Source organism: Simochromis diagramma, unplaced genomic scaffold, assembly GCF_900408965.1.
Source record: "Simochromis diagramma unplaced genomic scaffold, fSimDia1.1 OVJJ01000334.1, whole genome shotgun sequence".
Lineage (NCBI taxonomy): Eukaryota > Metazoa > Chordata > Actinopteri > Cichliformes > Cichlidae > Simochromis > Simochromis diagramma.
In genome coordinates this window covers 1,581,557-1,607,981 of record NW_024386764.1, presented here as the reverse complement: position 1 = coordinate 1,607,981, position 26,425 = coordinate 1,581,557, and the positions used below count along the sequence as shown (strand labels likewise).

General features: G+C 40.9%; 2 protein-coding genes across 4 annotated transcripts in view; one reads left to right on the top strand and one right to left on the bottom strand.

The window, feature by feature from the left end:
• Positions 1-9,015, bottom strand: part of apc2 (APC regulator of WNT signaling pathway 2) — a 41,881-nt gene extending 32,866 nt beyond the window's left edge. The window contains exon 1 of the mRNA XM_040030874.1: positions 8,739-9,015. The gene's annotated coding sequence lies outside the window, so the exon portion shown is untranslated. The remainder of the gene's footprint in view (positions 1-8,738) is intronic.
• Positions 9,016-13,903: 4,888 nt separating this feature from the next.
• Positions 13,904-25,958, top strand: LOC120732926 (GTP-binding protein Di-Ras1-like). Of its 3 annotated transcripts, none has more exons than XM_040030846.1 (4): positions 13,904-14,102; positions 19,845-20,029; positions 20,549-20,719; positions 20,995-25,958. In XM_040030846.1, exons 2-4 carry the CDS (start codon positions 19,892-19,894, stop codon positions 21,283-21,285), a joined length of 600 nt encoding a protein of 199 aa, XP_039886780.1. In that variant the 5' UTR covers positions 13,904-14,102; positions 19,845-19,891; the 3' UTR covers positions 21,286-25,958. The 3 variants fall into 3 exon arrangements, with proteins under 3 accessions (XP_039886780.1, XP_039886789.1, XP_039886797.1); XM_040030855.1 differs by lacking the exon at positions 13,904-14,102 and adding an exon at positions 14,471-16,982; XM_040030863.1 differs by lacking the exon at positions 13,904-14,102 and adding an exon at positions 14,471-16,988.
• The last annotated feature ends 467 nt before the right edge of the window (positions 25,959-26,425 follow it).

Genomic DNA, 26,425 nt, shown 5'->3' with positions numbered 1-26,425 from the left:
ATTATTTGTCTGACATTTCCATTAAGGGAATTAAAGATAATCCAGAGGTCCTGTTCAAAGTACTGCAGGCGAGGTGAAGCACAGCAGCCAGCTGGCCACACCCGCCAGTGTCACCACCCAGCTTTCCATCAAACCTCACTAATAATGTTAACGTTACGCCATAAAAAATTTCAATGGGTTAAAAATTATACCCACTGTAAAGTTGGTATAATGGTCACAAAGAAGGAAATTTAGCACTAGGCTATAAACATTTTTTTTCTTTAAATTTGGACATTTTGCGAGTCTCTGGGAATTTACTCGCTGTTGGACACAGCCTCAAGTGGCCATTCGATGAACTACAGTTTTTGGCACTTATACTGACCTATGCTGACAATCGGTGCTGCCATAAGTTGATATCACTCTGATGAACTCCATTAATGTCCATCATCACAACAAGCAAAGCCCAGGTCCGGATCACTCTTTGGGGTGTGTTACCTATTTGGATACTGAAACCACTGCACATAGTAATAACTTCAATAACACGCTATAAAAGGAGCTTATTATTATTATTAAATGTCAAAACAAACAAACAAAACAAATCTGTTTGAAAGGAGGCTATTTTGAATCCAAGACGTCACACTTTGTGCTGTTCCTTGATTACTTTGGTTTCTTTGAGTGGAGACATTCAAATTATTGTAACTACAGTATCACTAATATTCAATTTGTCACACACACAGAGTTTGCCCACAAAAACAAACCAATACAGGTCGTAAGTATAGCAGTCTAAATGTGTGTGAAGGTCCCCAGACAGTACAGACCTCAGCTAGTGTGTGTGTGTGTGTGTGTGTGTGTGTGTGTGTGTGTGTGTGTGTGTGTGTGTTTCCCCATCAAAGTCCTCGCATATATGGTTATTCCCTTTAACAGGGTAACATGCTCATCTTCACCCCCCTCATTACCATGGTGACAGATTTGCATGGAGCGATGGCTCTGTCTGCCTCCCTTTTCATCTCTCTCACACACACACACACACACACACACACACACACACACACACACACACACACACACACACACACACACACACACACACACACACACTGCCGCAGTCAGTGCAAAGCATCCTGGGTAAGGAGCAGAAAGAGCTGCTCTGGAGAGGCAGGCCAATCATACAGAGAGTTAACGAGCGCTAACGGACCCCTGTTAAAGGTACTGTTGCTATGGAAACAACTGATTCGATGCATGTGACCCCAATATGAGTCGACTGCATGAGATGAGAAAGGATGAAATAATCACAGTGAGTAGACAAACCTTTATTAAAAATACAACTAAACCAACAAAAAACTAAACAAACACCTCCGCCAGTAAACCTTAAACCATCACTGCAATGCCAACGCACACACACACACACACACACACACACACACACACACACACACACACACACACTAATCCAGTCTAGCTGGATTCGAGGAGAAGGCTGAAAGTCATTAACCTTCACAGAGGCCTGACAGGACTGATGATTGACTTGGAGAGAGAGAGAGATGCTAAAAGAAAATCCTGTGTCAGCATTTAGACCGCAAGAGAGGAAACAGAAGGAAAGCAGGAAGAAAGAAAGGACGTTTAAGAAAGACCAGTGAGAAAGACACAGAGTAAAGAAAGGAAAGATCAATGACGAATGAAAGACAACGGGAAAATCTAAAAGTCAAAGTCAACCAACCACGTGGTTTAAAAGCAAACACCGAATGATGGGAAATGAGAAACAAAAAGCTTAAAATTAAGCAAAACAGAAAGAAAGAAATACACAGTGAAAAAAATTACTAGAAAGACAAAAGGCAGAAAGAAAAAAACACAGAGTAAGAAAGAATGGAAGGATAAAGGAAAAAGAATAAAAAATAAAAACGATCAAATAAAGGGAACATGCTGAAACCTGCTGACATGGTAAAAGCTGCAGCTCAAAAACACATGAATGAATTCAGATGTACGTCATAAATCTTCAGCATCTAAAGATTTCCAAACTGAGCCACTTCTGTCTTCAGAACACCTGGAGGTGACTAAATGTGACAAAATGTTACTGATTTTTTATGCTGCACATAGGAGAGTGCAACATTACGAACACCAGCTGTCCCATTTTCTACAGAGGAAGTGCGTTTGTTAGCTTGTTTCAGTCTAAACAGCTGAAACAAAATAAATCATGTTGGTTTAATAATACAATCTGGTGCTGATTGAATATGCAACATAAAGTAGTTTTAAACCCGCAGAAAAACACTGACAGGATGCTGGCACCATTTTCCTCCTCTTTCTTTCTCCCTTTCTTTCATGCCTGGAGGATGCGGTTGCCACAGTAACCAGACAGTCCCAGAGGAGACAGAGATGTAGGGAGATGGAGGATGGGAGGATATGGGGGTGGAGCAGGTGGCAGGATTGATCGACTCTCACTTTGTTCACGAATATAAAAATAAAGCAGGTTACAAACCTCGAACTGGGACTTCATGAATAAAAACACATTTTACATCCAAGTGGGTCAAACTCACAGAGGGGAGATTTCTGCACAGAAAGTCTCATTGTTATATATTTACTTGAAATATATTTTACTGTGAAACACTGAAAACGAGTGCTGTTCAGGCCTCTTCAACCCTGATTATGTCTTTTTGATTAACTGTAGATACTTGATGCAAGAAACTGTTGGTTCTTTGTTTTAAATATATTATAAAAAGAGTTCTACATAAACTCATAAAACACTAATAATAATAAGCCTTGCAGTAGTGCTTGTTGTGATTTGGTAAATAACATTCAAATGAGCTGAATTAATACCACCCGCAGCAGATGACTGCAGTGATCGTTGTGTACGCAGCTCAATATCAGTCAAAACAATGACTGAGCTGCACTGATGCAGGTACTGGAGGCCGTGTATGCAGTGCATGATGTTAGTGTACATACTGTGCACCTGTTTAATGACAACAATGAGCTACAGCTAGCTCTTAAAATACCTTCATGTTATGTTACTTATGTGTTATGCTAGTGCGCTATCATATGATTTAGTCCTACTAATCGCTTGATATAGTTTGATATATTTTTATGATTATAATTCCTTGACTCAACTGGATCTCAATTTAAAAATGTACCATTTAAAAGGTGAGAGTTATGAATATTAGAAAGTTATTTTGACACTGAAGGAATCACTGTTATCAAAAGTTCACCAGGCGAGGCACAGAGAAAGTTTAATAGATAAGAAGAAAAAACATTTATTTTTTATGTCTCTACCATGAAGGGAAGGATGTTTATCAAGTCCTAACAGCTACTAACTGTTAATAAAATGCTGCTTTTACATTGAAGCTCTGACCGGTTGATCAGCTTCAGGTTTGTCACGTGAGGCCTGGAGGAGGAACAGATGGATGGATGATGGATGAAAATTTGGCTCCAGCTAAGCGAGCGCCTCTTTATTAACCACAACAATCAGATACTTCCTGTCAGCAACACCAAACAGCTCTGCTGCTGTTGTTGATGAAATGTGAGACTGAACGGTGGAGGCTGCTACGGAAGAATAAGCGTGAGAGTGAAAAGCATGGAAGCAGATGCTGATCGAAGAGGTGATTGATTTGATGACATAACAGTGAAGCGGTCAGTACAAACAGCTGCTCCTGTTGTGATGAGCAGACTCAGCGACAGGACGAGAGGACGTGTCAGCGAGCAATAACGCAGAAACACGTTCCTCCATCTTTGTTTTATGCTGCAGAAGTCGACCTCCTACAAATGACCTACATTCTCATGCAGGTGAAGCAAATACAGCAACGCAAAACCAGCTGAATGATGCAGCAAATAAATCTGCAGCACTGTTGATTAATCACATATATATGAATCTACTTTCATCTGAGCTCAATTTATTTGAGCATTTTGATAAAATTCTTCTTTTGGCTTTTCGTCCTTTTTCTCAAACTGCAAGGACATCTGGAATGCCATGAATCCAACGCTCAATCACAAAAAGTTCCCTCGTTGAGAGCAAATAGCAGCAGCAGCTTCAATCCCAAACAGATGATGGAATGAAGGTCAAAGGTCAGAGGTGACAGACTAAACTGATGCCCAGTCTGACAGAAAACACTAACCCCTACATAGCATAAGCTCCTCCTCCAACTTTCCAGCTCAGAGATCTGTCTGCGAGTCTCGCTGAGTCCGAGAACCAACGTTGCCAGAGGTCAGATGACCTTTTCCTCTGATTCAAGGAGGAAAATCAACAGAAATAAGACAGAACGAAGAGGAAACAGACTGGACGTCAGCGCATGTGCACTGCGCTCATCAATAACAGTTTTGAGTGACTGTCTGAGAGCATATTTAAAGTAAACAGATAAAATCAGCTCTTCACTTTGAGCAAACCAGCTGATCAGCTCACCGACTTCCTTCCTTTGATGCTGGTTTCCCACTGAAAATTATTTTGTCCCATTATTATGCAGGGATGCTGCCGTTTCATTAAGAGACTTTTCTTTTGATTTTAAGTGGCAGGCGGCAAACCAGAAGTGGGAATAACCCTGTCATGTGACCTACTACAACAGGGTTACAAGCATAATGACTCTGAAAGGCGTTTCAGGCTAAAGGCCGTTCAGAATGATCAAACACGATTATTCAAAACAGCAATATGCAGTTATTTTGCTATTCACATGTAAAAATGAAAAATAGATGACTTTGGTGGAGGACACAGGCTCACCCGGCCTGGACCAGCAGTGTTTTTGACCACACAGCCCGTCTCACAGGGACGACTGCAGGAAGTCAGCGAGTGCAGGAGGGGAGTCCAGATGAAGGTCGCAGCAGACTCTCAGGCCTCAGGCAGCCACGCGGCGAGTGACAAAGAGCTGGAGCTGACATCCAACTGTTGTGTACTACAGAGAGCGCAGCGGGAAGAGACCACGATGCAGAGTCAAAAACAACGAGTAATACTCCGTCCATAGGTCATCGTGGCTTGAGCTGAACTAGACTGTGAGCGACTTTGAGCTTTCAGGCAGGGGCGAAAAAGCATTACTGTAATCATTATAATTAATCATTTGAAGTCAAAAGTTGAATTAGAGCTCAGCTCAAATTCTGGATATGAAATCTGTTTCCTTATAAGATCTTCAGCCCCTTTTTGCCACCTCTGTCTCTTTCTTGTCTGACAGTTATAGATCTGAAATGGACCTTTTTTATTATCTTAATCTTAATAGATTGTTTAATAAGAGTGTTCAGCCTTCCATAACACTTTGGTCTTTAGTTGGTTCATTGTCTTTTAAACTAGTTCACTAAAATAAAATAAAACCCCTCATTTTGTGCATCCTGGGATTTGTAAAACCGTGAAAACAGTGTTCAGCATTTCACTGTAACTTGATGTGCAGCAGAGGCTTCCAGTACGTTTTCTCCTGGTTTATCGGTGTGTTACCTAACACAAACACTGTCATACCCACAACACATGAGGAGCCACTGGTGCAACACTTGGGTAACACAACAGGGGTTTCGTGCACTGTGGCTCTGTTTTTGTGTCTTTTAAAGCCTCTGTTTATTTCCTGTAAATGAAAGCTCGATGTTTGTTTCCACTTTTTTGTTGGGGCCCGTGAGCTCGGATATTATGATGAGGACTTTATGATAATCTTTGCGTTCTGTTGTCTTACGTACAATTGGAGGAAAATATTTGGAAACAAATCAGAATTAAGAACATTAAAAAAAGAAAAGGTTCACACATATGAAGCTGTGACAGATTGTGAGACATCAGACTGCGTCTACAGAAGAGCCCCAGACTGAATGAGACCGACTGCATCAACACTCGTGTATTTTGGACCGTTGCCTCTGTCTGCAGTGGTCCTTCTGTCTTTCTTAGTTTTCAGTGTTTTTCATATATTTGTTTATCTATTGATATCTGATCTATTATCTATTTCTGCTTGTATTTTCTGTCTGACTCTGACTCTCAAACCGGGGGCCTCATTGACCCCCTGAGGCTTCTTCACTAATCCTTCTATGCTTATTAAAAAAATCTTCAGAATGGTCCTTTAAATGCAAACTGACAGCTTTATTTTGTTATTTTCTGTATTTGAGCTACTTCAAAGTTTTCTTCATGTATTCATTTTTTACTGTGAAGGGTGTTTCTGAGCAAACAGAGATGTGAGACAGCAGAGGAGCTGCTGGGAGCCACACCCTCCATCTGTGCCAGCAGCCTCCATCACACTCACTATAACAAAGCTTCAGATCACCAGGAAAAGACGTCTACATACAGAGCAAATCCCAGAAAACTGAAGGTACTGTCTCTGTTTCTCATGTGATCAGTCAAACCACTAAAGTGCAATAGCCCCACAGTTTCTCTCACATTATTCTCAATAATGTCTGTGAAGGTTCGCAGTCATCATGGTTGCTGTAGTCTAAGGAACTTGGAAAGAAAAGCGTCTGGACTTCTTTAAGTTTCTTTGAAGACGTTAAGAGAGAAGAAAAGGATTCAAAATCCTGGAGAGCACAGCACAGAAATCTTATTAAGCTTGGGGTTTAACTGAGAGCAGTCATGCGCCTTTGTTAGGGTTTCAACAGAACCGTGGGCTGGCTTAAAAAACAACTTGAGTTTTGCTGTGATTTAATCAAAGGAAATGTTTTTATGATGAAGGATTTGAAATTATTCATACAGTCAAAGCAGCTACTGAGGATGAGATTTTTACAATAGCTCTCATCATGTAATCCAGCTCTCTCTGATGATGAGGCTGGACACTGGAGAAGCAGAGCAGCTCCTGCAATCATCGCTGTAGAAGGATCACAACACTGACAGCAGAGATTTATCTGTAAATGTAGAATAAATCCCGCCAGCAGTTTAATACTCACACAATACGTTTCTTAATTTTTTATTTGGTTGTTGTTATTCCTCATTATTCATCCAAAAGTTATAGACCCTCTTAAGCTCTACTGCACTTTGTACGCTTGGACTGATTACCACATGGGCAAATGGCCACATACCCAGCACCCTGCAGCCAGTGGAAGCCGTTGACTGTTGTTGTATTTCAAATATTTGCATAAAGGGATTTTTGTTTGAATGTTTTCTAAATTGAACAATCTAAGGATTACGACAGAGGTGTAATATCAACTGTTACGGTGATAGTCGTGGAGCATTCAAGGACTACCTGAGACAAGCAAAGTGAGCTGCATCCTCTGGCGTACGTGGAGGAAAACAATTCTTAACTGTGGATTATATTTTGCTAACACATACAGGTGAGACTGCTTAACGAGTATTGTACTGTACATGGTGAATAAAGGACGTAACAATAATTTAACAGGACAAAATGTAAGTATTACATGTTGTAATTGTGAGCTACCTCACATTTTCCTCTACAACTCTGTGCTTGGTACAAATACCAGACACCCTGTTTACAGAGTAGGCAGGTGGGCCTGTGGCAGGTTTGTGTTCAGGCTCGTGACAAACCGTGATCTCCTTTGTCCTTCCAGGGACACAGATATATACTATTCACTATCTCGATCTGTCTCCTCTTACTTACTGACCTACATCTGCCAAAACAGTATTGTCCCTAACGGTACCTTATTCTTATTCTTTCTACGTGTACATAAAGCTGCAAAGATTGTGGAACAATTACTTCTTCTGATGTTTGAACTTTCATTACATTTGATGTTTCTTATGTTTTTATACTGATTTTATATAATTTGCTATGTGTAATATTAATAAATGTTAAAGGTCGTAAATACAACTCTGATTAAATGTCCGGCCTAAATTCACACGACAGCATTAAGGTGCCATGAAAGTACCTTTTTTTGCACCTTTTTTCATCCCTTTCAGAATTCTTTCCTGTATATTTCCTGTGAAATATTTTCCCTGAAATGCAAAACTTTCATTCAGTTTTATTAAGAAAAATAGCTCTGCTTTCACTCTTCTTTCTAAGGAAAGTTTAGGTGCTTTATTTATCAGAGCCTGGGCCTATTGATGCTCCCCTTTGCCCAATCCAGCTTGTTCAGTAATCCTGGACCCTCCCCTACACCACACAACAGAAAATACAAACCTACAGCAGCTGCACCCTTCATGTTCACCTTCTGCAGGCCTAATCAATGCAATAAATCATTCAGGAGCATGACCTGCTTTTCTTCACCAATTCACAGATTATGCATGTGCATTAAAAGGAGCATATATGAAAAACAACCAACATAAAACTTCGATCTGTCAGACATAAAAGCAGAAGCAGAGCAGCTCCAGAGGAACAATCACCACCACGTATTTTCTTAAAATCAGCACATTTCAATCACGATGAAGACAAACAATAAACAGAGAAACGCTGAAGAAAGCTGCGACAGCTCCAGCAGAATAAATGAATATTTAACAGAGTGGGGTGATGCATCCTTAACCAGTGAACCCAGTGAAACCAGCGCATACTGGGGGAGACTGCAGGAGACCTTCAAGGCCCAAAATGATCACCCAACTTAAAAAAAACACCTCACAGTAAATTTCCATGTGACTTTCAGCTGCATGAATATCCATAGAGGATTTTCGATTTGATTTTTTGTTTTTACGATAAAACAGATATTTTTTCTACAGGACGCTTTCTTGCTATTCTTGAATCTGACCTCCTTTTTAGCTGCTGCTTCTCTGACGACATCTATGATTCATCAGCTCCTCCATCCTCCTCCATCCATCTGCATGCATGAACGAGAAAATACAGCCCTCCCTTCCCTTCCCAACCCCATCACCTAATACCCCGCATGAATGATGGATGAAATGAAAACAGGGTGGAGGAAAACAAGAACGTTGAAAATTCGACTCAAACCTGAAATCTGCGCCGCAGCTTTTAAAATCCGGACACATCAGCCTCCTCCCGTCTGACCTGCGCTCATCAGCGAGTCTCTTTATGTCTTTATCCGCTGCGTTTAGGAAGAGAACCACATCTAGTCGGACCGAACCGGACCGGACAGGAGGGTCGGTACGGTCGGAAAAAGCCAGATTATAAGGGAATGAGGGGTGAGATGGAAGCGACAAACCGAGGAGCGGTCGGTCCTTACCTCATGACTCTGAGACTCCGAGCAGAGCTGAAGATCACAGAGAGAAGAGAGAGGGGGGAGGTTGGGGGGGTGGGGGTGGAGGTGGAGGGAGGAGACAGAGTCGTGGGGGGGGGGGAGTTATATGGAAATAAAAAACAGGTTTTGTTAAAGACCGCTGAATTCAGTTAAAAAAAAAAATATATAAAGTCAAAGCAGTGAGACGGGATCCTTAAGGTGAAGACAAGCACATTACATAGAAAAGGAATATCTTTTCATTCACTGTTTGAATCACAGCGGGTTTCCAAATAAGTTCCCACTGTGTAAAGTTTTTGTGCTTTAAAGATTTAGTTTGATTGCTGAGAGGTTTTAGTTGTTTAGTTGATTATTTGTTGTGTTTGCGTCCTCCTGTGTTCTTGTTCTTCAGTGTAGTTTGTCTCTGTTCTTTATAGCTCATCTTTAGGTTAGTTCCTGTTGTGCTTTGGTAGCTTGTTGTCTCAGGTGTCCTCACCTATTTTTTGTTCCCCTTGTGTCTCCCATTCCCAGTCAGTCCTCACTGTATACGTAGTCCTGCCATTCATAGCTGTAGGTTTGCGTTTCCTGTGCTCCCTGTTTGCCTGTTCGTTGTGTTTTTTGGACCCTAATCAATTGGCTTTGTGTTTCATGGCTCCTGCCTCCTGTGTCTACAGTTATTACACTCCACACACAACTAACGATGGCAGTTTAGGGAAATCAATCCAACAGCTGTTGGAAAAAAAAGTACACGTAAGACTGCAGAATTAATCAGCCCAACAAGCCAAACTTCACAGTTTCAGGACCAGCAGACTGAAAAACAGCTTTTTTCAGTGCAGCATCAGGCTGTTCAGTACTTACAACAGACCAATTACATGCTCACCACTGTGGAATATTCACCTTATGTGCAATAGCCCCAAACCTAAAACACCTCTGTTGTGTCCATTTATTCCACTGCCCACCTGTGCCATCATTTGAGCTGGTATCATTAGATTTTTAATCCCATTTATTGTTTTATGTATGATAGAAGAAAATGCAGGATATATATTTCTAGGAATTATATTTTATTCTTATTGTATAAATGTTTATCTTTGCATGCACCAAATACAGCAGTGCTTCTAATTTTGATGCATGTATGTTGTTGCTAATAATGACAATAAAACTTAATATATCTTAAACTTTGAGAATCCAGCTGGTCAGGAAAAGCTTACTCGGCTTACTTTGTTTCAAACATTACACATGTTCTTTGGTCTCTTTTTTCTTGATATGATTCTTGGTGTTGTTTCTGCATCATTATAATTTACATTACTCCACAGCTATCAGTGTTATTGACCAGTCGTGTTGTTGGGATATCAGGACTGGAAAAACATTAAACATTTAACCTAAACCAAAATCTTAAACCTGTAGATATAACTGTATAATTCAATAATTTACTCAAATGGTATTTAACCTAACTTATGGCTCTTAAAATATTAGTTTCTAACGGTAACTAAGCAGCAAGTAAAGACACAAATAACACTGAGAAAAAAAAAATCAACTATACCTAGAAATAATAAATCAATGCTGACTTTTGTTTTAACACAGGACCACAGCCTCCCAGGTGGAATGAACCCAGTGATCTACCACAACCTGCTCCTCGCACATCACCTCAGCCGACTTCTGAAAGCGGCTTTAAAGTGTTTCTGTCAGAAACGCCTGAAGACAAGCAGCTCCTGCTGCAGTCTTTTCCTTCACAGCTGCAGAGCTGTGAAATCACAACAGCGTGATTTGAGAATGTGAGGAACGGGAGGTGCACTGATGCTTCTGCACCAAAATAACAAGAATGTTATATGAGAATGTCACACTGTTTATTATAATAATAATTCATTCATAACAAAATAATATTCCTCACATTCATTATGGAGGCTATGTGCTGTGCACAGCATATTTTAATGCAGTACTTGTGATTCATTCTGTTTCTTTAAATTAGAATTAATTAGTCTGTTGTGTTTAGTTCACTTTACAGTCAGGAACTGAATCTCTGCCACTTCCTCCTGCATCCTTTTCCTTCTTGTTCAGAGAAATGTTCACATTTGCTTTGATTGTAGACATTATTTAATAAATCCTTTTATCAGTTTACATGTGTAATTGTAAAGAGCTGATTTTCTTTAGAAACATCGCTAAGACTATAGTATTCTTGAAACCTGCCTCTCTGTCTAAACACAAAACCTAAATTTAGCTGCATTCAGGAAATATCTGATCAAACTGGGCAAAACCTCAAATGCATCAAACCAGTTTACCAAGAAAAACATTAATTTCCGATTATGAACAACAACAGTCAAAAAAACTGATGAATATTGAAATTCACCTGGCTAAGTTTAGAATAATTATTTAACTGTTATACAGAATGTTTGACAGCCTAATTACCTTTGTTTCAGTATAGTAGACATTGACTCATTACCATCACATAAACGTTAGCTTTGCAGTGCTTCATCTTCCCCGCTAGAGGGAGATAAGTGACCGTGTTTCTATTTTACTTTATCCGGGTCTTTCCAACACATCCAGCATTTTTTTTTTAAAATCCATCCTTTCATCCTCAAAAAAGGAAAAGAAAAGCAGAAGGCTGAGACCACACATTTTTTTTTAGCAGTTATTATCAGTAAAAATCGATTTTAGCATTTTAAAAGGCAACACAGTAGCATCCCCTGGCTGCAATATAAATCAGTAATACAGACAATATAAATCAGCTGACTCTGACTTACAAACTGATTGATACTGCACACTCATCCACTCATACATATGCATACTTATACATATGCAACTTATCTGGATTTCCCCACCCAACCCTCCAGCTCTCCTGGAAAACACTGAGGGATTCCCAGCAAGCTGAGCGACAAAATCTCTCCAGGATACCTGAGTTTTCCCCGGCGTCTCCTCCCAGGGAGAGATGCCTGAAACACCTCACCTAGGAGATGCCCAGATGTCTACTGGGCTCCTTGCAAACCACCAAGCCCCTCACCCCATCTCTAATGGTGAGCGCAGACATCCTTCAGAAGCAACCAATTTAAAAAAGGTGCACATATATTTAAATTAATGATTAAATAATACTATGTATTCTTTGACAATAAATGATAGATGAATAATCAGCTGGCTCTCCAATGCTTTATCATCTCATTTATGGATGATCAGGAGGCGGGGGGGGTTGCATCAGCATGTGATTGTGAGTAAGTTAGAAACTAATAAATGTGGCTTACAGTACAACGTGCTTTGAGTGCTCAGTTACAACAGAAAAAGGCTATCAGGAGTAGTACCGATCCCTTTACTCCAGCTCCACCATCTTGGACTGCAGCTGCAGTCTTTTGTTCTCTGCAGCCTTGTAGCGGCAGCAGTTCTCCACCTGCTGGAGGGTCTTATTAGTCAGATCTGGAGCAGATTTCAAACTGTCATCAGCAGCTGCAGTTCAAGACACTGGAGATGGAGTTTGTAAAAGAGGCTTGAGACACATGAGTGATCTTTAGAAATGCCACAACAGTTTAGCCTGCAGGCAGGGAAACACAAGACGAGGAGGACCGGAGCCAAGCTGGTTACTACAACTTTAAGAAAAAAACCTGAAACATTAGGAAATCAGTCACATTGTTGTCTCAGGTAGATAATAAAATTAAAGTCACAAAATTTGCTCCGCCCAAATATAGTCTATTTGTGGGGAACAGTGGACTTGTTAGTCACAAAAGCTTTGTTACACTTCTTGATGGTCCTTTAAGAGTCTAAGTGGGACCATAACTTACAGAGTATCATCATGCTGTGTTCAGTAAGACTTCAAACTAACAATTAAGAGCATGAAGTCGTCAGGAAAGCGCTTCCAGCCTCTTCACTTTTCCATGACGCTAAATTTAGATTGTAACCTGTGATAACTCCAAACACTTACACATAACCATATCAATGTAAACACCAAGATGCAATCCCCAAACCTGCAAGCAACACATGCTTCATCTGTTATATCAACAGCTCTTTGTCCTCATGCACCACGTGACAATAATCAATGCGATATCGATCACTCACTACTGAAGCCTCACTGTAACATTACGTAACATTACATTAGTCTGATTTGCATCTATTGTTTTCCTTTTGATGAAAGAAGGATCGAGATAATTGTTCTGAAGTAAAACCAAAACACAAAATGACTTTGGTACATTTGATCAGACGATCAGGAGTCACACAACCCTAAACAGGGACATTTGATCACTAACAGGTACCCAGCTTATATTACAGGCAGCATGAACAGCCAATACTGCGTATTTCTAATGTAACCTGATAGGATTCAAGCGTGATTTTTACTTCTACTGTATTCTATTTATTCTGCTCATTGCATTTTTTCCTGTCGATGACGTGTCTGACTGACGCTAAAGGAGGTGAAGGTGAAGAAAAATGTATTTTTACTTTAGAGGAGGAGGATGAAAAGAAGACTTCCGGTTATTCTCAGCCTTCAACCTAAAAGCGCGTAATGCTTTGAAAATAGAAAAAAACACAATGAAAGTTATTTATTCACAGAAAGGTTTATAATCGTATTTATTATCGGTGATGTGTACGGGTGAGTGTAACGGGGGGAGTGCGGGGATTAAAAATGCTAAAAATGTTCAAATTTGGGCGAGGAGGAAAAGAAGCCTTAATTTATTTACTTTCTCTTTTTTCACAGCAGAAAACCTAAAATCTGACGAATGTGCCTCAAAAGGGTTACACAGCCAACTACTGAAGGTAACAATTGAAATCTTTAGCATGTTTTAGTGCTACCCATTTATCCGTGAGAATACAGATTTGGTGCAGCGGATTTGAAGCTTTAAATAATATTGTATGCAGTCTGTAACTTCAGTAAGATCATCCGCAAGAGCCCTTTATTCTGAAAATCCATTCGAACGGAAGTCTTGTCCTGCCAGCGGAGTCGCGGAAGGAGGTGATGGAGGAGGGAGGAGAAGGAGGAGGAGGAAGAGGAGGTCTGGTGTGCGCTGAGCAGCAGCAGCAGGTCTGATGATGGTGATGATGATGGTGATGATGATGGTGTGAGTCAGACAGCCGAGGGTTCAGGCTGCTCACAGCCGCTCCGGAGTAGACAAACCCCGCAAACACACACACACACACAGGGAAAGACGGAGAGGATCCGCGGAGATAAGGTGAGTCCGCAGGCATCACACCCACACCCGCCACTGCGCTGACACTCACACCGGAAAAAAAACAAACGCACCGTCAGCCGGGGAGGATGTCGGGCAGCAGCCGAGGAGCAGAGCTCCACGGCCGGTCTGATTTCACCACCCGGCTCGGTGCTGGTTTGACTGTATTCCAACAATCTGTGCGCGCGCGCATAGGTGTGCACGTTCATATAATGGTTATGGACGCGCGTGCCCGACTACGCGCACGCCCGAGGAGCAGTCTTTTACTATTGAGTGCAGTCACACTGATTAACATGATGTGAGGAGGTAATGACACCGAGGAGCTGCAGCTGATTGAGACCGAGAACAAAGCTGCAGGTCTGTGTGTGTGTGTGTGTGTGTGTCGTGACAGTGTTTTATAGTCGTGAAATGCCATCACAAGCACAAAAAAGCTGCTGTAGTGAAGATGCTTTTTGAGTTTTAACTTAAAGAACAGTCACACGGTGACCGAAATGTGGTGCAAGTCTCAGAACAGAATGATCAGCAGCCCAGCCTTATCATACTCAGTGATGGAAGTCATCATCATTGATAAATGGTATTTGATAGTCAAGTATACTTTAGTTAGCCACCTTTATAGTTAAGAAATAGTGAACTGCATTTAGTAATGATCAGTATTTAGATAATAACTGGTTTGGAGAACACATCCAGATTGGGTTCATACTCAGAGTGCATATGTAGGCAGGGAGCAGGCAGTAAATACAGTAGCTTGTTTTAGTGTCTTAACAGCTAATGAAATCATAATCAATACTGTTTACCAATGATTGATGTAACCTTTTTGTGTCATTAGTTTGTGCAAGAAAAATGACTTTGTGAACTATATGTTGCATTATGTGTGATGTCATAGCTAACACGAGAAGTCAACAGTTACACTGAGATGATATTTACAACATTTTGATTACATGTTAGTTAAACGATTACCAAACTCACTGAGTCCCAGAGTGATTTACTGCTCTTTAGTCAAAGCCGCTGCTGTCTTAGGGTTAAACTCAAGTTTTCCTTTAGTGTCGGCGCTGTGACGCACATGTGACGTCATTAGCCATTTCCGGGTCAGATGCTTCTTCAAGTTCCCAAAAGCAAACAGAGGCAGAGGCGCCTCTGAGAGTTAGAAAAAGTCCAAAGTCTGACATAAAATGGTCAGCGTGGCTGTTCATAAAGGTGTTCAAGTGTCCACGGAAAAGGATTTATGAGGTTTAGTGGAGTTTAGATAACTATCTGGTGTCTGGATGACACTATACTAAATACTACATCTACCTTATAACTTTGGATGTGAGCACAGACAGGAAAAAGAAGTGAACAGCATGCAGTGAAAAATATAATTCGCAGTTTGCAGTTTGGCAGGAGTCACAAAGATACACTTCAGACCTCATTGCTCTCACTTTGAATGAGTTGACGTCACGTGTTTCTGCTCCATGTGGCTGTTAGCCAATGACAGGCTCACCTGTGCAGTTGAAGAAGCTGATTTTCAGTCTGTCGTTTACAAACAGTTACAGCAACTAGCTGGGATAATGCTAACTGTTGATCAAAGCTTGGCTAACGTGCTTTGTGATAATTAGTTACTCTTGCTGTGATGATTGTGATATAGACCACATTAAACATGAGGAACACCAAACATTAAAGCAAAGCATAAGAAATCTTAGTTGGCCTGAGACTGATTCTTCTCTGAAGTGTTCGATTGTTTGGCGTTCAGGATGCTGCGTGCTGCCATTAACAGTGCATATAAAAAGCTTTAGAAGTAAGTGAAGTGTCAGCGCTGTGTGCCTGAGATGAGTGTATGAGTATCCATATCAATATAAAAGGACAAATGTAGCTTCCGGGTCTGAAAAATGAAGCCAACACAGATGTGCAGATGTGTTCTTCTTAATGGCCACCAGTGGGCGATGGTTGTGGTCCATGGCAAAAACACAGCGATACACCGACTGTATTGTTTGAAACTTTTGGCTTTATTTATTCAATATGATGGATCTTACTCTGGAATGTATCTTACTCTTTTTGTATTTTTGGATTAATAGTCCAGTTATAACATTGAACATCCTCTTACTTATCCTCATATTTAAAAGCCAAAAACAAATTAAAATTAAAAAATAAGTAAGTGGAAATGCAGCGAGGAGCCTCCTTAAGAAAGGAGCCAGCTGAGGTGGCTCTGAATGGGATGCCTCTTTTGTGCCTGCTCAGAGACCTCGGGGACAGACCCAGGATACGCTGAAGTGATTATGCCCTGTGGCTGACTTGGGATTGCCTCAGTATCCCTGGAAGACCTGGAGGAGATGGCAGAGGGAGGAAGATCTCTACTTAGACTGCTGCAACCTCCAGCTGGATAAAGAATAGAAAATGGATCGATTAAAGGCTGGAAACAGAAAAGAAACAAACTCACATCTGAGAAGCAGGAGCATTTGGTTGCTTTTAGAGGAGAATGTGTGTTTTTTAAAATCCACTTCTTGATCAAATCCTAAAATTTTGATCTGGCAAGCAGACAGGCACAAGTATTTAGTGACACAAGTAGAAGGAAATAGTACAGTACTGAAATATGAGTTATTTGCATTTTTGTACTCCTCAGTCTGCTGCAAGCTTCCTGTTGGACCGGTATTCTCGCTTCCCACATGTTCACGCCTCAACATCAGGTTTTATCTGAAAAGCTTTCAGTTTACGATTCATTCAGACGTTATTCTCCACAAACATCTCAGAGAGTTAACAGCAACTCCAACTCATCTCCAGGAAGAAGTGGCTTTTAGCATTTCTGAATCACATTCAGCTCTTTGCTGCAGGATATTAAACACTGAGATTTTCAACAGAGTGTGAACGATGTGAGGAGTTCAGCTGGAGGTGTGAAACTGCAGCAACCTCAGTGTAAGTGTGAGTACTTGGATTTCTCACGATGTGGGGACATGAATGAGTTCACGCAGTCACATTGTGGTGACGCTTCAAACCAGTAACTCAGCTTGTTTAAAAGTTATGGAGTGAAACTAACAGACCGATGTCACACTGTGTTCACATTGTGCCTGACTGAGCGATGCAGGTGGCTTTGATAAAACTGCATTTTTTACACGGCCTGATACAAACTCAACTCTAGCTCGACACAACAAAAAGACGGAGGCTCCACCTTGAGGCTTTTTTCAACTCTTACATTTTGAAAGTTAAATATTTATTGAGTTAAATTCTTAAAGAGGCAGGCCACTAAAGCAGCAAAGTAATATTTCAAAGATCCTGAGGCATCTGTAGAAACTTCCTAGCTGGATGATATGCTGGCTGGATATAAGCTCCTCAGTGCACCTGAGGGCATCCTGATCAACCACCTCAGCGACTTCCTTTTTAGTGGCTCTAGGCTGAGCAAAATAACAGTGGGCAAGTGGGCAAGTCCCAGTCTAAACTTAGCTCAAGGGCAGTTCAATGAAAATCTCTATCATTTTGAGTAAAGAGTGTTTTTTTCCTCATACCTTAGAGGGTTACCTCAGCAGCTGGAGCTTGGAGTGAGAAAGAATCGACTTTTTCTGCTGGAGAACAATGGCCTTAGACTGAAAGAGCTGACTTTCATCAGTGCATGCTGTCATTTGTGTTCATCTGCAAAAACGGACGCACCTCAACTTCGCCCTGAGATCCTCTCCATGACTATGATAAAACAGGATGACGGATTATGAACGAGGCTGTGGATAGAGTTTTGTGTTCATTGTGTTGGCCCATCAGAGGGCGTAATCCACCAAATAACTTGACTTTTGCCTGTTATAGAAGATTTTTCTTTATCAGTCCGATGGATTGGTGAGCTGAGCAGAGTGGAATCATCTTTTTAAGCACAACTAATTTTTATCGTTCTTGCTTGGTCTCCATTTAAAGCAGGCCTGCACTGTCAGTAGCAATGACAGTAATAATTAGAATAATGAAATTCATATCCTGGTCTCACATTGGTCTGTTTTTTTTAGATTCTGTGTCTGCAGCTCTGATGCTGCTGCTTTAGTTGGAGGTGTTTTCCCTGCTGCCTGCCTCCGCGCAGGAAGTGACATCAAGTGATGTGGGCAGGCAGGTTACCTTGACAACAGCCCTGCTGGTGCCGATGACATGTTTGCTCTCCTCTCTCAGTGCCGTCACCACGGCGACTGGAAACACTCTCTCTCTCTTTATCACACACACACACACACACACACACACACACACACACACACACACACACACACACACACACACACACACACACAGTACATTGAGATGCTGCCATGGTTATATCCAGAAGCACAATGGAAGCTATCATGAGGCAGGTGTATGTGTGATGCTCGTCATGCTGATGGATTAACGAGGTGGTGATTGGCTGGTGGTCTGAATCTGTGGCAGAGATAAGGAGGTGGTGACGTTGGTGAGGAGGAGAAGGAGCTCCCTTTAGAATCGCTGTTGTCTTTCCTTCTCTGGGGTTTGTTTTCAGCTCTCCTCTTTAACGACATGGAAAAGTGTCATTTGTGCGCGTTAGTCATTCTGAAGGGGTGGAGGGAGGCTCACAGCCTGGAAATCCTTAAATTACTTAAATTTGCCTGTATGTATTTGTACTGTTTCAAGTGATTAAACCAATAATGAAAGTAAGTACTTTCATTATTTAAAGAAAAACCAAAAAGAAAAATGCTACATTTTTCAGTCATTTCAATGATTCTTCAATAATTTAAAGTCCGGTCATTGTACCTGATCATTTTAGTTTTTTCTTTGTGAACTCGTGTAACAGTTACCTTTGAATTATTTAAACATAAAAAGGGACCTAACTTAAGGGATGACAACTTAGCAAAGGACCAGTTTTAATTGTCTTTTTAGGCACTTGGTTATTACCAGCATGTCACAAAAACACATCATTTGTTTCAAATTCTTCAGTTAGAAAGGAATACAATAGAGTAGAATAGCCCTTTATTGTCACTGTATACATACAACGAAAGTGTTGAATCTCTAAATGCAAAAGGTAACACAAATAGATGTAAGATAGTAGTTTTGCACCAGCAAAGTGATTCCGAGGGCTTTTAGCTAAAACTTGCCATGTCTTGGCATTTTTTGTCAGTCTTGTGTTGTGAACAAAAATAGTTGAAAATTGAACAAAATTGGCCTGAAAAACTATCTACATCCGATGAACAGCATCCGAAAGTCCTGTCCTTAAGAAATAGGAAAAAAGCAGCTAAGACCTGACACAGGACATGACAGACGCATCTGACCCTCGATCCATCGACTGTTCGCCAAAGATTCATCAGATATGGTCTCTGTGGAAGTCTGGCTGTCAACGAGACATCGTTAAAGAGGTGAAACAGGAAGAAAAGGCCGAGGTATACCAAATTACACAAGACTGGACTGAAAACAAGTTGTATAGAGTGATGAATCTAAATTTAATTCACCGGCCATCAAATAACTGTCGACAGGCACGTGTAAAACTCGGTGTGGGTGAGCTGTAAGGTGTAAAGCTTTAACAAAACTAAATAAAGTGTTCTTATAAAGGTGAGATGAGCTACACGAGGCACAAGCAAAGCTGGGCTTTTTACTATCTTGTACCTTAGGTGGACCTGGAAGGTGCTCTGCTACCTTCATGGACACCTAGGAAAACAGAGTAGTTGTCCACACTTCACTTTTAGCCCCACACTTCAAATGAATGCAATGTTTAAGGTGATATAATGTGCAGGACATCGTTTTGACCCTTTCATTTTGATCCAGTCGTATTAAATAATCCAGCTTATGTTCTTGTCCTGTCTTCTTTAGCTTACAGATCGTAGAGCCAGAGAAGCAGGTGAACTGTAGTTCCCAGAATGCCAGAGCAGAGTAATGACTACCGGGTGGTGGTGTTCGGTGCCGGCGGGGTGGGGAAGAGCTCGCTGGTGCTTCGGTTCGTGAAAGGCACCTTCAGAGACACCTACATCCCCACAGTCGAGGACACCTACAGACAGGTGGGGCTCTTGAGCATCTTCACGCATGATCAGAAAGTTTGGCTGTAAAAGTTTCTAATACCATGAATGAAATGTGCATACATTTAAGGTTTCTGCAATTAATAACACAGAGTGAGTAAATGAGCCCCAACCATGCCATAGCTTTGCCAAACATCACCCACATCGTTTAGTGTTATTTGGGCTCTATTCAGTCTTCACAGCAAACTATTAAGTGCACCAGATCTTGACCAAAATTGGCTCAAGTTTGATGTAGAATATTTTTGCTATATTTGGCTTAGAACCATTTTATGAATTATCATAAGGCCATCAGCACTGATTCATTGCTATCTGGGGCATCTCAGATAAGAAGTAGAAAAAGCTGGTTGGCTGAAGCAGTTAAAAAGAAACTGACACTTGCTTCTTGACACTTGAAATAATGTTTCCTTCCACACTGCAGTAACAGAAATGTGTAAACGAAACCCTCCTATCAAATCTGCTGTCACTGTTAATACCTGACATCAGTGCCTGTCATCCCTGCAGGTGATCAGCTGTGATAAGAGCGTCTGCACGCTGGAGATTACTGACACAACAGGAAGTCACCAGTTTCCCGCCATGCAGCGTCTGTCTATCTCCAGAGGCCATGCCTTCATCCTAGTGTACTCCATCACCAGCCGCCAGTCACTGGAGGAGCTCAAACCCATCTATCAACAGGTCACACTCTGCAGATTAATTGCACCACTTCACATTAAACTCACAAAAATCTTTCAGAAACTTTGGTTTTCCAACGCCATTGTTATCACGGATGTTGAAGCACACACCAAACACACAACTCCACAGATGATACCGTCAGTCTGGTGGTGCAGAAACAAAGTGAAAAATGCCTCAGTGGTATGCAGTTCACTGCAGAAGTCATGCTCAGGACTGACAGCTTCATCTTTGATGACCTAATGTTTAGTCCTAACTGATGTTATCTCATGCCCATTTAGGTTTTGGCCATTAAAGGCAGCGTGGAATCCATTCCCATCATGCTTGTGGGCAACAAAAGCGATGAAACGGCTCAGCGTGAGGTGGAGATGAAGGAAGGTGAGGCTCAGGCGGCTGCCTGGAAGTGTGCCTTCATGGAGACGTCGGCCAAGACGAACACCAACGTCAAGGAACTGTTCCAGGAGTTGCTGGCCCTAGAGAAGAAGCGGGACATGAGCCTGAGCATCGACGGGAAACGGTCGGGAAAACAGAAACGAGCTGACAAGCTGAAGGGAAAGTGCAGTGTCATGTAGAGCAGCTGGCAGCTGCAGAGGACTCACTGCAAAGGACTCACAGACTTTAGAGTCTGTCTGAATGCTAGAGCCCAAATGAACAAAATGACTAATAACTTAAAATGGAATCTGGAATATTTGAATATTTATATCAAGACCTCGGGCTCCTGCTACACCTGACATGGATTGTGTATATGGTCTAAACTATTTGTAAAAAAAGCAAACAAAAAACTTTTTACACACTCAACCTGCCACTATTAACAATTACATGAAAGAGTAAGGAGTACTTCACTAATGTCATTGTAAATGTTGAGCCAAAAATCAGATTATGGTTAAGCTCGAGTTTGTTCCAGCAGTTCCTACAGGACCAACCCAACTGGTCCTGACAGCTTTATTTTAGAGATGAGCTTATTTTCAGCTCATTATGTTTCTGGGACTCGACAACATTAGACTTGCATGATTCTTAGTTCACAGAAACTCATTGTATACTGGCCCTTTATAGAGCCCCTCAGTTCTGTCTAAAACCAGCTCTCTCATCCATGGTTTGTAAAGGTCCCTTTCTCTCCGAGTCCTTTGTGTGAATTGGCCCACTGTTGGAAGCCTGCCGAGGGGCAGCATGCAATGCTTGTGTGCAGATGACTGTGTAAACAAAAAGAAAACAGTTAAAACCCAAACACACACACACAAACAACAACCTAGGGTGGACTTAAAGGACTATAGCCTTCACAGGGTCACCTGTGCAGCCAGGTGAGCTATAGTGGTACCCTGGATATCAATTAATTTAACATGACCTCCTACAACACAAGATGGTACATCTCAAGGAGTTTATCCCAATAAATACATGTTCAAATGTTTATGTAACAAAGTAAGAAAAAGCAGAGTAGTTCCTGTGTAAGATTTTATTTTTCGGCATGCTGCTTAAAATAGTGGAAATAAAACCAGCGCAGCAGGCTTCACGCTTAAGCTAAGTTTAAGTACACAACCAGAAAGCACTAGTTTTTAAAATCTAACAGTTATTAACTATTAACCATTAGCTCACAAGAATGATGAAACTCTTTTGGCCTGCTTTCACTTGTCCCCCGTTGACATTCTAGCAACATGCAATGATGAGCAAGAAACCCAGGAACTGGATGGAACATGTTAGCATGCTAAATCTGATGTTGCAGAATATGAACTCAGTGATACTACATTTACTTTAGTCATCTGTATGACATGCTCAACACTAGTATTTGGGGCTGTCAGGTTTGCTAAAACATGCTAGCATGCTAATATATTAGGCACTCCCAAAAAGAACATTTGTGGCTGCTTGCTGCCCCCTAGTGGCAGAGGGGAGCATGGTTTACGTTTTTGAAATCCTGTGGCACTCTTGATTGGCTGCCTCAGGACTATTCATCACATATATACCAGACATTTATTCTCCGTCCTGCAGATAGGGCAGAAAAATAATTAAATAATCCTTTATCTAAGAAGTCTAACTGCTTTTCTATTGTGATTCCCTCCTTGGTGGTCGTGGCTGTTTTTTATCTTGGAGCTCAGCTTTCTGCTGTGATTAGATCTTCAACATGCAAGCTAACAGTGTTTAGCCTCTGAACTCTCAGCTGACGGACTGCAGTGGAAACAGCAGATTTCACCTTAACTCAGCAGGAAACTACAAAACGGCTTCAGTGATTTTCCAACTGGCCTTTTGCACTGTTTTCATTTTCATCAAACACACTGAAAACAAAACATTGTTAGCATTAGCAGGGAGGTGCAGGGAAGCATGCAGCTACTGTACAAGTGATTTAAGGAACAGTCCAAAATATCTGGAAGCACCTTTTGTAGTGGTTCATCTCTGCGTGTCCAACACAGAGATGGAGCCAGGACGTGTTTAGTCTAGCTTAGCACAAGGACTGGAAGCAGCAGGGGAAACTTATGCTTATGCAATGCTAACTCACTATCTGTTAGTGTTGATAGTTTTTAGATGCTTTTAATTAATTAATTCCAAAACTACTTTTGTGGTTCTTAAAAGATCAGTTATTTTCACACACCAGGGTCAGGACAGAGAGGCAAACATTATTAAAACAGGTCCACTCTGCTAGTTTCTAGCTCTATATTTTTATTGTGAGCCTCAGTTTCACAGTGATCGTTATTGATCACAGGCCTTGGTGCCATTCCTCAGTTAATCATCCGTCTCAAATAAGCTGTTTTAGCTTCTTCCCCTGCAATGTAGCTTTCCTCTGATTGGCTGACCCTGACTTTGGATGCTTTTAAATAATTAATATACGTTACTATTAAAATGAAAAGGAAACAGTCATTTCTCTACCAAGGACAGGGTTACATCTTTTACCATCTTACAGTGCAGGATTTTCCCAGGTCTTTTTAGACAGTACTCACGGCCACTGATCAGTGGTCATGACAGTTTACATATTAATAAAAAGAAACTGACCTCAAAGCTCAGGTTAGTCAGTAATGCTAATGTTGGTCATTATTCAAATAGGAAACCTGCGGCTTAGACTGAGAAAGTCACTTGGCTGAGTAGCAAAACTGAAAAAGTACTGGGTGACATCCACATCTGCAGGAAAGGCTTCTTGTGATATTTTTCTCAGTACAGTTCTCCATTCTGAGAGAGTAAGACCACAAGACTCAAATATTATTTTCAATGTGGCAGAAACTGTGAAACAGTTGTCTGTGCATCTCTGAGTGCATCAAACAGGAGCTTCGCATAAATATGTGCACGTAGCTGCACTGCCTGAGCTTGTGAGATGCATCTCTGCCGTCATTTCGCTCCGGGGTCTGACTATGAGATCTGACTCACTCCTATCTATAATATCAAATGTTTGTGCTGCCTTTTGATATTCCCATGAAAGTAATGTCACATCTAAGGAACAAGAAGTCCTGTTCCAAAGCTGAGAATCTGTTTTACAAAATTTACCAGCGTGTTAAAGCTAAAATATCACAGTAACTAATTCTTCTTTTAAGCTGACTTCATGTTAACTGACTGTCCTGAAAAAGAATCAAACTAAGCAAACATTTTATTTAAAATAACCAGAAACATGTGAGACGTGTCTCGATCAGCCATGTCACTGGACCTGTTAGAGTGTACCAAACTCCAAAATTTGCATGTCACACCCCTTTTGCCACTCAGATTTTCACATTTTCACCTGAGTTTCTTGCTGGTACTCAAGGTGCTTTTTACACACAGATGCAGGACACAGAACCACAGGTCGTCTGAGTAAATCCTGAACCACCGTAAACAACATTATTTTTGAGTGTGTCGTAGAGGAGCTTTGTGTAACCAGTGAGAACTATAAGAGTTCGCTTCAGGAGATGTGACTGAAACAGTATTACTGGCACTACTATGCTGACACCCCTTTTATCAAATGAATATAAAAAACCCGATGGGTTCAGACTTCTTCCACATGGTTTATAATTTTACACTGACATCGTTCAGAAAGCATGTGTAGTTTACTAGTTTAGCCCCCATCGTGGGATTTTGAGTGATTGCTTTTATTATTATAAAAATACTATTAATTTAAGAATGAATATTTGAAGTTTGATACTTGTATCCACCTGTGAAAGAAGTTTTATGCTGCATGATTGTAACATAGTTCCAATATTGATTTTAGGCACTATACTTTGGAACTATTATGGTTACTCGTAATAAACATTTTAGGATGAAAACTTTTAAAACCACACGTTAAACGTATCCAAGTAGCCGTTTCTAATAATTACAGTTTTTGCCCCGTAACAAATCATCCTGTTTAAAAATCACATCTCTCTGAACATTATGGCAGTCATACTGGCGCATCATTGCAATGACCAGCAGTGACCAGTACAACATCTCTTTGTACATATTTGTGCTGTTCGTGCTACTTTTAAACAAACACTATTTTTGCCTGAACAAAATCCAGGCTGACATGGTGAAAGCAGGTGTAGCTGTGTACAAATGAAACTATAGCAGGACATTAGAGACACAGCTCGGTGGAGCTATGCTAATTCCTTTCATGTATTTCTGTGTTCATACTAGTTCCCAAAAAGTGCGGATTATTAACACTGAGCAGGGCAGGGAACATGAAAACGCTGGTGTTGGACTGATTTTATGGGAATCCTCGTTTCCCCACTTTGCTGATCCACAGTGGGAGCTAAACTGGAATTTTGCATACCTTGTGCTAAGCTAGCCTTTATATTTAATACTCTTAAAGACCTCAGATATGTATTTTCTCATCACACCAACAGGATTTCTAAATGTTGGGCTGTTCCTTTACCTGGCAGGAAAGCTGACCGTGCTACATTCAAAATGCCTTTCCTTCCATTTTACTTGACAATTTATAATCTGAAAATAAGTGAGCTTAAAAACTTTACGAAGCACAAACACTAGAACATGTTAGACGAGCTCATGTTATGTACACGTCAGCTTTGTATTTAATTTCACTGTATAAAGCTTTTCATCATGCTGTGTTCTTGAACTGTCACCATGCCTCACTGTTAGCTGTGTTCAGCTTTAGCAATATCAGAAACGGCTGCACTTTGTACGTGGGCAGTAGAAATAACTCTCAGCAGTTTATTGATGCCAATAAATTCTTTTATCAGCAAATTCACGATCTTATCATTCCACTACTGCATGTACATGTTCAAGTTAACTGACTTAACCTGAACACAAGATGCTTTCATTTGTATTTTCTCAACATGAATGACACTCACAAACTATGAATTAATAAAAAGGATATATATTGCACTCCAAAGAATCCTGAATACAGATTATTTTTTAGTGGTAAAGATGGGAGTAGTCCCTCCCCCCGCTCCCACAGAGCCAATAAAAGAGCTGAACAGAAAACATCTGATACAAATTTGACATTGACAGCAGTTTGTGTGGTGGCACGGATCTGATTGTTATCATAGTGAAGGTATAGATACGTGTATATACTAAAACAGCTGTATTGATCTACTTTACTGACCTGGGCTTAAGCTCCACTTTATAATCCTGCAGCATTGTTCTGTTAATGTGCTACCTACAAAATAGCTCTTAAAGTCACAACATGGAAAGACAAATGCCATATGACGGCTGTAGCTCAGGTGGTAGAGCAGGTCAACTACCTAAAGGTTGGTAGTTCGATCCTAGTCTGCTCGAGTCTGCATGCCAGATATCCCTGGGCAAGATACGAACCCCAGGCTGGTCTCCGAT

What these genes read in the sequence shown, in the direction of transcription:
- LOC120732926 (XM_040030846.1), top strand. Translation starts at nt 19,892, where the DNA reads ATGCCAGAGCAGAGTAATGACTACCGGGTGGTGGTGTTCGGTGCCGGC. An exon ending in TCGAGGACACCTACAGACAG is followed by an intron (nt 20,030 to 20,548) that starts GTGGGGCTCTTG and finishes TCATCCCTGCAG; the next exon opens with GTGATCAGCTGTGATAAGAG. An exon ending in TCAAACCCATCTATCAACAG is followed by an intron (nt 20,720 to 20,994) that starts GTCACACTCTGC and finishes ATGCCCATTTAG; the next exon opens with GTTTTGGCCATTAAAGGCAG.